The sequence below is a fragment of the Alosa pseudoharengus genome, unplaced genomic scaffold (assembly GCF_046254945.1).
Source record: "Alosa pseudoharengus isolate Yale_2024_CS ecotype anadromous, Long Island Sound unplaced genomic scaffold, YU_APseudo_1.1 YU_APseudo_1.1_scf_21, whole genome shotgun sequence".
Taxonomy (NCBI): Eukaryota; Metazoa; Chordata; class Actinopteri; order Clupeiformes; family Clupeidae; genus Alosa; species Alosa pseudoharengus.
Window position 1 is genome coordinate 31,487,518 of NW_027468674.1, and position 12,523 is coordinate 31,500,040.

The 12,523-nt window shown below is 43.8% G+C and overlaps 1 protein-coding gene across 1 annotated transcript in view; it reads left to right on the plus strand.

The window, feature by feature from the left end:
* The window catches only part of ccdc78 (coiled-coil domain containing 78), a 4,549-nt gene extending 2,651 nt beyond the window's left edge, over positions 1 to 1,898 (plus strand). Inside the window, exons 10-12 of the mRNA XM_076298826.1 lie at positions 500 to 668; positions 1,207 to 1,307; positions 1,772 to 1,898. Coding sequence (XP_076154941.1) covers positions 500 to 668; positions 1,207 to 1,307; positions 1,772 to 1,898 — 397 coding nt within the window. The remainder of the gene's footprint in view (positions 1 to 499; positions 669 to 1,206; positions 1,308 to 1,771) is intronic.
* Positions 1,899 to 12,523: the final 10,625 nt, after the last annotated feature.

Sequence of the window (12,523 nt, forward strand, 5' to 3'; positions counted from 1 at the left end):
TCTTAACTGGATTATTGTATTTCTTTCATCTTCAAAGACCATGCAAATGAGAAAATCCCACAGGGGATTTTGGGCAGCACTTGTGTTTTCTCAAAGAAAGATTTTCACCTTAAAATGCACACCATTGCATCTTGGTTTTAGAAGATATATTTATCTATATAAAACCACTGTTTATAAATATGCACAGCATATTGACATTGGAAAATCCTGAATCCTCCCTGATTAGACTTTCTCTGTGCAATCCTATTTATTTATTTATTTTTTTAAGTTCTAGTCAGTGAAGTTGTGGTGAGTACCCATCAGCCCAATAACAGTCAATATTTTGGCCTGGTGTTCAGTTTGCCAGAGCATCCTCAACCTAGCCTAAAGCCTTTGTGTGTTGCCATTTTGAGAGTTCTGAAACCAGCTTGAGAGATTGACAGATCACACATCAACTATCATTTGAAATCTGTGATGGATCAGAACTCATCGCTCGGGGCCTTTTTCCTTGGTTTCCCAGGGTTCAGCGGGAGCAGATCCTGTCCCATGAGAGCTCAGGGCTGGAGCCCGGGCCCCCAGAGGCCCACTTCTCTCTCGGGGAGCACGAGGGGGAGGCTGAGAAAGAGTTACACAACCTACGCATGGACAAAGCCCGTCTAGAGAGCCAACTCAAACAGACACAGGAACAGGTACAACACATTGCATTGCATTTATATAGCACTTTTCAAGACACCCAAAACACTTCACAGTGATGGGGAACCTCACTAACCACCACCAATGTGTAGCACCCATAGTAAGTGTGTGTGTGTGTGTGTTTAGATGAAATTAATGACAATTGATTTCCTTTTTCCAGGTGTTACTCTCCTCCAACATTTCTCAGCAGTAAGTCCTTTTCAACCATTTCCACGGCATATTGTGGACTATTTAATAAACTGCTCCACTCTCAGTTATTCATTGCAGGAAGTTTGTTTTTTTATGATTCTCATATTAATTTGGTCAAACACATGACTAATCACTGGACACATGCTGGCGCTATATTTAAGCTCACATAATCGGCCATCTGTACTTTCAGGGCTCAGCTGAACGATGCCGCCTGGACTGACATCAGAAAACATCTCCATGAGATCAGCATCACAGCTCAGGTAACGGGGACACAGTCACACAACCTTAGAGACGTAGCCAGTGTGGCACACAGAATATAACCAGCCTGCTTATGAAAACCTGCAGGAGAGCTGGGAGAGAGAGCGGGCTCAGCTCCTCACACAAGCTACCGTTGCTGAGGAACAGGTCTCAGAACTGCAGGAGTATGTTGACAACCACTTGGGCAGGTAAACACAAACAATTTGGTTTGTTTACATTCATTAGGGTGAACATGAATCAGTGTATTGTGGGAGGATACGGCAACATTATTGCAATGTAATGTATTTGCATGGGCGGATTATGAACTTTCGGGCCCCTGGGCCCAGATGTATTAAGGGCCCTCCACTTATTGTCGTATATGTGGGAGGGGGGGTTTGGGGGTCCTCCCCCAGAACATTTTTAATTTGTTTGATGTGATTTCCTGTATTCTGGTGCATTTTGGGGATGGCCAATACTAAATTCAATCACATTCATAGCCTATGCATCCTGATTTGTTGATATTGAGGCAATGATTCCATGCAAAGGCTTGGGCTTCAGGGCCCCCTGACCCCTTGGGCCCCTGGGCCTGGGCCCGGTAGGCCCGTGCAGTAATCCATCCCTGTGTATTTGTTGTCGGTGTTAAGGTGTTAGCGGATGTATGTGTCTGTATCAGGTATAAGCAGGAGATAACGCGACTGCGAGGGCTTCTGGGGTCGGGAGCTGGACGAGCGAGTAGTGCAGAGCTCCCGAAGACACGCCTCCTCCGCCGCTCGATCAAAAACACCAGCTATGAGATTTAAAGGAACCATATGTAAGAAATGTATTTCAATTAATCATAAAATGGCCCTAATATGTCATTAGACAATAAGAAATCATGTTCATTTCAAATACTTATATCACTGACAGTCCGGCCAGGATATTGTCATTTAAAAAGTTGCAGCCCTCAACTGATGTTGATGTTGTGTTTTGTCATGTCATGTTGTGTTTTGGCCTGATGCGCCACCCTCCACCTATCTACTAATCACGAAGTCAGTAGTGTTTCAGCATCAGGGTTGGCAACATCGAGTCAGGGGGAAGGGGGAGGCGATACACCACTCTACAGTAATTTGAAAGTGATTGCAGTACCACTTTTGGCCACAATCTTACATATGGTTCCTTTAAAGGCCACCCCCTCTTCTCAGCAGGACATTTCTCTGGAGGAAATCAAGATCACTGTGAATCCCCTCACCACTGTCTCAGCATTACATAACTTCAGACCTTTAAAAATGCCCAACAAAGACTTGAGTACAATGGATGGGAACAGCTGTTGTTTAGTAGGACCTTTAATACAGCCCATGCTTGAAGCAAAAGTAGCAAGTTATACACATTCATTAGATGTATTCATTGAGTTTATTAAAATCAATTTATCTGATGCTGAAAAATCTACTTGATCACAAAAAGATATGCGTTATATACAGTACACATATAGTTCCAGTTTGGTACATTTTCCAGCAGAGTTCAAATCAGTGGCCAGGCTCACCGCTCTACCAACCAAAACCAATATGAGTGTATGCCTAGATGTCGGTAAGACCTTTAATTATACCCTGGTCAGCGCACCACCGTCCCATGGCTGGTTAATGACAGGCTTGTAATGGTGGTCAAGTGCCATTACACAGTTTTCATGGGAACTGCATCTTCTGAGCAGAAATCAAAGAGGTGGCTTTAGCGCAGCATTAGCAACTCAGATTGGTGGGTCTACTGTACAACATGAGTCACCATATAAGGAGGTGTTGTGTTTTATTTTGTTTATTTAATTTAAGACACCCGATAAGGGAGTTGCAGAGAGTGTATACTACCCTGTCTTGCCACTAGGGTGAGCTCTGTGTGAGTGTGGATGTGTGTGAGACTAGAGTGGGGGCCTTGAGAAACTATGCGTGGAATGTTTGTAAAGCTTATGTCAATTTCACGAGCTGCGGAGAAAAAAAGCCTCCTGACAATGAATTATCATACGGGGTGAGAATAATGTCATCACGCATATCACGCTCACACAATCACACTCACACATACCATTTTACTCCCAGACACAGACATTCACTTATATGCATACATTTACACTAGAATACAATTTCACCAGTATTCACACATATGTGATTTTGTACTCTCGCAACTGGACAAACATCCTCATAACATCCTCACACACACACACACACACACACACACAGTCTGAGTGGTTGGGATAATAGGATCCCTTTCATGTGTCTCTTGGTGAAGCGCCTGCAACTTTGAAAAGCCATAAAGAATTTTACTGGGCAGACCAGACAGCCATGGCTACCCTGAGCTCCCTGAAACAGCCCATAATATTCCTGTACCATCAGCCCAGTGCCAGCGCCCAACAGCTGTGTGACTAAATAGTTGGGGGAAAAAATGTGATTTGAATGTCTCATGGTTCCACTCACTGAGACACACACAATCACACAGACCATCACTCTGGGCACCCCCTCCTCAGTCCTCTCCCCAGTATGTTGGTGCCAGGACAGGGGCATGGGAAGTGGGGTTTAGTCAGCTATCTGGCCCTGGGAAAGTGTGTGGGTGTGGGTGTGCAGGACGGTGAGTGGGTGCGTGATGTCCAGCTGGGCACAGGGCTACCGGGGCACACTGACCTGACTGCCCTGTGGTGGGAATGCCCTGTGGAGGGAGAGACAGAGAGAGAATTGAAAAGATACACGGCAAAACAGTAGCCTCCCTAACTCCTCATTAACACTGTCTAAAACACATTGTATAAACACCCGTTATTTGGTTTTGTACAGTATATACTATAGTAATTACATATCAAAGACATACAAGAGAAACAGTGTAGTGGTGTAATGCCTCTCAGAAGCTCTTGAAGATGTATCCTCTGCAGTCTAGGGTGTGTTCCCACTCGGGGAAATATGGGTGATATTATCAGTTGTGCAACATTTCCAAATATTTAAAAAAATAATTGTTAATTTGTTTTTAATGTTGATAACGTATTTCTCAGTAGCAGTAAATCTGTATGGAGTTCTTAATTTATTTGTATTAAATGGTTAGATGATTGTTTGAATGAATAAATGTTTCACTTTAAAACTTATAAAAAGATAAACAAATATTATCCTGACCGTAACGTTTACTGAATAAGTAAGCTAGTATAGTGGTATCCATGTGCATCCCAGAATATTCCCTCTGGTTGCCCCCGGAAACACAAGGATGCAGACTGCCAGAATTCAGTGACTGAGCGAGTGGGAAAACTACGGCATGAATGAGATTTTCCTGGGTGGGAACTGGAATAGGAAAGGAAACCCCTCGTGCATGCACACATACACACTCAGACACATACACACACACACACATACACTGCCAGGACGTGGGATTCTCAAAATTGGCCTTTTGTTTCATGCACTAATGCTTGACTGATATGGGCTTAATGAACACAAGCTGTGTGTGTGTGTGTGTGTGTGTGTGATTGGAATGGACAAACCTTGTGAACGGGAGCAGTGAGCGGAGGAATTTGTGGGAACAGTGAAATAGACAGAAGGAAGACGCAACAATGGTGAAAGAATGCTGAGTTTGGGACTCTGTTCCTGTGTGTGTGTGTGATGCACTATGAGGAGGAGTTCAGGAAGTCAATGCTTGACTCTCCTTAAGATTTGCACTTACTGCACTAACTTCACAATGGAATTAAGTATTTTTAACCATGTATCTACATACAACCAACCTTGTCAATGGTGATGAATATACTGTATGTTAAAGGAATTGTCCGGAGTAAAATGCACTTTAGATCAATTTACGGATGATTGGGAGTACATACGTTGAGTTGACATCCAAATCATGTCATTCGGATGTGTTTTAAGAAAGTTCGATGTTACCGTTTTTAGTCAAAACTCGTTAGCGTGGAAGTGAGAAGGGGAAAGTTCACAATTTCTTCGCCGTTTAAAAAAAACTGGACTATGTTTTTTGTTTTTTTTTAAACGGCGACGAAATTGTGAATTTCCAGAGCACACTTGGCAATTGACTCCTACGGACTTTCCCCTAAAGATGGCAGCAAAGATGACAACATTTCCGGAAAGGTACTGGCTTGATGAAATTCATTCTGGACTCTCTATCCGACCACATAAAGACCTCGGGATACTTCGGTTTGGCTTTAGGGACCCTCTACTCACTACCACGTAAGTCTAATGTTGTTTGGAACTGTAGAAGAGGTATAAAAATAGCGTTTTGTAGCGGCGAAATAATATGCCCTTCTCACTTCCACGCTAACGAGTTTTGACTAAAAAAGGTAACATCGAACTTTCTTAAAACACATCCGAATGACATGATTTGGATGTCAACTCAACGTATGTACTCCCAATCATCCGTAAATTGATCTAAAGTGCATTTTACTCCGGATAATTCCTTTAAGTCATTTTCACAAAACTATTACAAAAATCAGTTAACCTCCTCTAAATGAATTAGTTACACATTTTATAACTGAGCAAACCCATTTGGCACCAGTCTTGCTGGATCTTGAGGGTTTGTGCACATAAGTATTCCCTAAGAGGATTTGGTTCAAATCAAATCCCACTGGTATGTGTAAGTGGCACTCGCCTGGTCCGTGGGGTGGCCTCCACAGATGTTCCACAACACGGTTCAAGTCCAGACACAGCCAGGCCACTGGGGCCCATTGAGAAGCTTGTCCCAGCAGCTCTTAAGTGCTGTCTTGGCTGTGGGTTGCAGGTCATTGCCATGATGAAAAGTGACCCTTTGCCCCAGACTGAGGTTGTGTGCTCTCTGCAACAAATTTTCTTCAAGGACCTCTCTGGGTTTGGGTGTATTCATGTGCCTCTTAGTACTGACCAGTCCACTCGCCCCTACAGCACGCTGCTGAGACCACCACACACTAGTAATGAGGAGTCCATAGAGTGCATCATTTGAGCCTCACAGACCCTTTGGGAAGTAAACCCAAAGACTTCAGTGTTTGTTTGAGATTTTGATCATCTATATTTTGTAAACTGTCTTTGCTTTAACATTGTTGTTCTATGTTATTATTTGTAGATTATTGAACAAAAATACATGTTTAAGAAATGTAAACTAAATATACGACCAAATGCAAAATAGTGGGTTGGTGAGATAAGTTTCAGAACCCATTTGTCATTCGTTTTCCCATCATTTGCAGTGTGTGCTGGATGTAGACATCAAGTGCTTTGTGCTGGGAAGTATAGTATTTTTGAGTATACCAATTCAGCTGTGAATAATAAATCTATAATGCGCTGAATAATTTATAGGCCGACAGTCTCACAGCTCTATTGTAATGAAATCTTTTAGAGGCCTGCACATTATTTTACTTAGCTCCTGTTCCCCAGTGATGAAGCCCTAAGATGTCATACATGAACATTTCATTTGGATGTCTGTTTTCTCAAGATCTCTTTGGATGCCTAATTTCTCAAGGTCCTGAGAAAATGACATGATTCATTTGATATCTAGTGGAAAGCTCTTTACTGCTTTCCTGTGATTGTAAATTAATCGGCCAGTTTCAGCTTTGTTGGCGGAGCAGTCAACATGAGCTTGAAGTGGTGGTAGACAACACTGATCACCTAGGAAACAAGACCTTGGGAGACAGGGTTCCTGATAAATGTGTGCTATAACTTAAATAAAGCAGATCTTGTTGAATCTTCATAAAAGTGTACTGGCTAATGTCACTGATGTTTGAAAAGGGTAAAATAAAGGCAACTGGAGCCTAGTAAACATTGCATATTTTTCTCCAGATATCAAATTAATTGCCACTATCAAAATTACCGTAAAATGTGACTAAATGGCATCTTAGGGCTTCTATAGACCCCAAAATTCTACCTTTGCTTGTAGTAACCGTGGTTGTTATAGTAGTTTTATTGCAGTAGGCTACTGCATGTTGAAAGTGGAGCTGCACTGTTATGTGTGGATTCACATCACATGGAGAAGAAGTCTACAGGTGGTTTCCTGACAGAAAAGGTCACTGTTCTGTTGGACTGTACACTATTACCAAAATACCATAACTCATAGCAGTATATAACCTCAGGAAAAAAATATTTTACTTGTGTAGGGTTATCTATCTGGTGGCCAGCTGAGAATAGCAGGCCTGCTTTTCTGATAGATCTACACACACACACACACACAAATGGACACAAGGTAGAAAAGGGATCCTATGCTGGTCTTTTCCCAAGGCTATTAAAAGTTATGCTCAAAATCAGTTAACAAATTCTTTGTTGAACCCCCTTTGAATTGTTGAATTGTGAAAGTTTTCAACTCTGTGTGAGACATTTTTCTAAAGAACTTTTTTGACATCAAAGAGTTGTCTGCATGGGAAAGATGCCCTGAGGAACTTTTCATAGAACTTTCCATAGAACCTGTGGAGAAACCCTTGAGGGGAACTTTCATCTCAAAGAATCTAGTTTGAATAAGTCTCTTCTCCAAGCAGAGTAGTGTGGAGCTTGTACTGTCTTTCCTGCTACCACTACAACCAGTAAGCCAGTGTGGATTCAAACAGATACTGGCAGATCGAGGTTGCTGTGGTCATCTGACTCACGTTAAACCCATCGAGTCATGTTCCCTTGACCATGACGCATCTGGAGTCCATCTCCCAGCTGGTTTTATAATCCCCACTAAGACTCACTAAGTCAGGCTTTTCCCCGCCCTCAACATCTGAGACATTAAATTCCATTACTGTTAAAATATCAACCCTAGTCATTCATCTAACTTTTGGTATGATTCATGATTTTATGGAAGATGCATGGCAAAATGGGCCCTGTAAACAGCATGACATGTTTCCAAGCTTCATGTAAAGTTGTTTGTTGATTGTTGATTATGGTCCCACAGCTCATGTGTAATGTATGGAAACTCACATAAGCATGATCTAAATGCAGAACGAGAGGTGTAGGAGACATCTCCAAGAGGCACTGTAGGAGGTTGAATTAAGCCGAGAATTGTGCTCCACTAAAAAACTTGGAATGCAGTGTGAAAATGTCTCCCATTCTGTGTGTGTGTGAGTGTGGAGGGGGTGAGAGCCTGGGACAGTGCAGAGCAGGAGAATTTAGGGTGAGAGAGTGGAAATGGGAGGAGAAAGGGGAGCAGAGAATTTAGGGGGCAAAAGAAAAGGAGCGAGAGAGGGAGAAAGCGGCAGGCAAAGTGGGAGAAAGTGAGAGTGTGAGGGAGGGAGGGAGGGAGAGAGAGGGAGGGAGAGTGCGCTCCCTCTTTCTTTCCCACACTCAGGCTGTTCCCACAGTGTACCCCTAATCCGGCTCTTAATTAGGAGAGAATTCCACAGCACATGCTCTCCCTCTCCTCTCTCCCTCTCTTCTCTCTCTCTCTCTCTCTCCGTATCAGCTGTACCTCTCTCCCTCTTCTCACATATTGCTCTCTCTCTCTCCCCCTCGCTCCCATTCCCCGTATCTCTCCCTGTCACCCTCTGTCTCCCTCATTCTCTCGTTCTCCATGGCTAGTTTCTCTGTTCTCCTCTGTCCTTCATCAGAACAACAGACCCCAACCTCACGGTGTCACCCCAATTTCCCATTCTGAGTCCTGCTGTGAGCCTGCTGGAGTAGCCATGTGTGCGTGTCAGGGTATGTGGGTGCATGTGAGTGCAGGTGTGTACATGTGTGTGTGTGTATGTGATGTGAGAGAGTGAGAGAGGGAGAGAGAGAAAGAGAGAGAGAGAGAAAGAACCTCAGGGTAGCACAATAGGAATAAAAGGAGAACAGGTTCTCCAACCAGCTATAGATACATTACTGCTGACATAAAAGTTCTCCAAACAGGTCACCATGACACTGATACAGGTAATATTTCCATCAATTGCTTGTAACTTGATTAGTATACAGTAAAGAAAACAATTAATTAAATTAAATTAAATTAAAAACGAGATTATCATAATCACAGTGTCAAAACTACAGTGTGCATATTGAAGTATTAACAAACTAAAGTGTCTCAAGTGTAAAATAATGAAGACATTGCAAAAACGACATCAACTCTAAAGTCTGTTCAAACATCAAATGCATTTCATGGAAGAGCTGAATCTTGTTGCTACACTCTTTTGAGTGAAATTGAATTTCTGATACCAATCGTAGAATAAAACTAACTTTGCTGAATATGAGTAAATACTAAATAAAAGTAGCAAAATCATACTTCATCAGAGTTCATTTTGCACTTTACTTTCTCTGCTCAAAAAGTAGGTCTGCATAATTGTACTTGTTAATGAGATATAAAATGTTCTGTGAAAGTTGAGGGAGAGAGAGAAAGAGGTAGAGAGAGGTTTTGGAACAAGTGGAAAAAGCAAAAGGTGATTGGCAGTTTCGGTCTGCACCCCAGGCGCTCTTTCGCCCTTTGATTAGAAGAGTGCAGAAGAATAACAGTCTCCCCAGAGGTAACCTGAGACAGGGCGAGAGGAGGCAGGAGAGGGAGGGGTGTACAGGTCACGCTTTGCTGTTTACAGGATTACAGAGTAATGCTTGTCTGTCTGAGTGAGCCAGAGAAAGAGAGAGAGAGAGAGGAGGTGGCACTCTTTCGCTCCGTGAAGTTTCTGTCTTTTGTCCCCTATTGCTCCAAGTCTCAGCAGACTTGTGGGTCTCAAAAAACCACAAACCAGATTCTAATCACAGTCAAGCTGCAGCCACAAACAGGTGTGGGAGTGTGTGTGTGTGTGTGCGTGTGTGTGTGTGCGTGTGTGTGTGCGTGTGTGTGTGCGCGCGTGTATTTGTAGGTGTGCATGTGTGTTTGTATGTGTCTGTTCATGTGTTTGTATGTGTGTGTGTGTGTGCGCGTGTTTGTATGTGTGCGTGCATGTGTGTGTGTGTGTGTGTGTGTGTGTGTGTGTGTGTGTGTACAGATGATGTATTCTGCAAGTTGGGGCCCTGGGGAGTGTGTGTTTGTGTGTGTGTGTGTGTGTGTGTGTGTGTGTGTGTGTGTGTATTTGTAGGTATGCATGTGTGTTTGTATGTGTCTGTGCATGTGTTTGTATGTGTGTGCGGCCATGCGCGTGTTGTATGTGTGTGTGTGTGTGTGTGCGTGTATGTGTGTATCTGTGTGTGTGTGTGTGCGTGTGTGTGTGTGTACATATTATGTAGTATTCTGCAGGTGGGGGTCCTGGGGAGTGATTGTTTGTGTGCTTGTGCAGGTGTGTGTGACCCCAGGGCACCTCTTGGACAAGACAAAGAGATGGAAGGCAGGTCACAAGCACAGCCACCTTTGACCTGTTCTTCTTCCTGTCGTGTGCCTTTCTTGTGTTTGTGTGTGTGTGTGTCTGTGTGTGTGTGTGTGTGTGTTTGTGTGTGTGTGTGTGTGTGTGTGTGTGTGTGTGTCTGTGTGTGTGTGTGTGTGTCTGTGTGTGTGTGTGTGTGTGTGTGTGTGTGCGCGCGTGCGTGTGTGTTTCAGGTCGTACTCATGTTGCAAGTGGTCTCGCATCCATCTTTAGATAGACAACTAGGGTTGCCATATTGACCACACCTTTGTCTATCATCTGTGTGTGTGTGTGTGTGTGTGTGTGTGTGCGCGCGTGCGTGTGTGTTTCAGGTCGTACTCATGTTGCAAGTGGTCTCGCATCCATCTTTAGATAGACAACTAGGGTTGCCATATTGACCACACCTTTGTCTATCATCTGTGTGTGTGTGTGTGTGTGTGTGTGTGTGGTGTGTGTGTGTGTGTGTGTGTGTGTGTGTGTGTGTGTGTGTGTGTGTGTGTGTGTGTGTGTGTGTGTGTGTGTGTGTGTGTGTGTAAACGTACTCATGTTGCAAATGGTCTCACATCCATCTTTAGACAGACAACTGGGGGTGCTATGTTGACCACACCTTAGTCAACCTTAGTTAAACAAACACCCAAACATACACCAACACATAACCATCATACACTTACAAACATGCTATTCAATACTCACTCTGCTTCACTCACTAGACGTTACGAGACCAATAGCTTGGTTTAAAGCACAAGTAATGTGTGTACCTGTGTGCTTTCTCAATTTCTGACGTCAATTAAAAACACACTGAACAAGTATCTAGGTCTGTTGTCAGGTGTTCAGTGTGATGTGTGGTATGTTGTAATGCTATGTGTGTGTGTGTGTGTGTGTGTTTGAGTGTGTGTGTGTTTGAGAGAGACCCCCTGTCAGCAGTTGGAGGGCAGCTGTGTGCAGCTGAATAAAGCTGGAGGCGTCTGTATGTGTGTGTATATGTATGTGTGTGTTTGTGTATGTGTGTTTGTGTGTGCGTGTGTGTGTGTGTGTGTAAGAGAATGTGTGTGAGTGTGTGTGTGAGGTGGGGTAATTCTCCCCCTGTGTCTTCCATCACAATGTCAGTTTTGGCGGGAAGGCCAGAGGCTGCCTGCGTGCCCCCTGCCTCACTGGCCCTGCACCCACACACACTCCCTCACACACGTTTTCCCTCCGCATTTTGAGGGGATTAGGGCCATCTGCAGACCCTTCAGGAACAAAAGTGGAGTTTTAGTGCCCAAGGATGACAACAGGGCTCCGTTAGAGAAGGCCCCGCGCCTCCCCGCGCCTCCCTGCGTGTCCTTGTCACCCCACTATTTCCAGTCTCCAACAATCAGACGCTCCTCACAAGCAGCCTCCCAGTTCTGGCCAAGACTCTCCACGGGCCCACACAGGCGTGCTTAATGCAAGTAACCTACAACTCAACAACTCAACTGATTGGAACACAGGTTAGGTGAGCAACATTTCCATATAGAAATTTGCACAAAACTTGCATAATACAAGTTACTTAAAAGTATGTACTCATTGTTAACACATACATCCTAACAGCAAATTGCCAACCATGCCACTGCAAAAATAGGATTTTTACTAGACAATAGGCTCAGTACTTTAACTGATTAATCACTTTCCGCAATCAGTATTGCAACCCAGTTAAATAAAACTTTCATGTGGACCTATAATATGGCAGCTAAAAATATGTTTGTCACACTTTGTTGCACTAGTATTGTTCCCTTTAGCTGCTGAATTGTCCGTGCAAACACATTAGTTCTGTACTGTGGGGCATGCATGGGTGTGCATCCACATGTGTATGTTGGCCAGGGGCATGTTGTTGTAAATGTGCAGGTAATGGCAGGGAGCATCCTGGAGCCTTTTGTCCAGACTGAGAGCTTGTCTCCAGGGCTGGGCTCAGATCGCTTCCCCTCCCCTCCCTCTGGAACTACATAGGCACAGCGCCGAACCCAACCCATCCCCCTTCCTCTCTTTCCTGTTATTGACAAGACAGAGAGAGAGAGAGAGAGAGAGAGAGAGAGGGAGAGAGAGCATGTTCTTCACAAACCCAAACAGTTTTACGTCTGTGTCTGATATTTTTGCCAACTCTTGTAACATTGTTCCCTTTCAAGGGAACAAGCTGGCCTACAATGTGCTATTTCATGAGAATACTGTACCCATGGCTATTCTCATTAGATGTCAGAGGATGGAGCATGCTAGCGGTATCCCTCTGCTCTG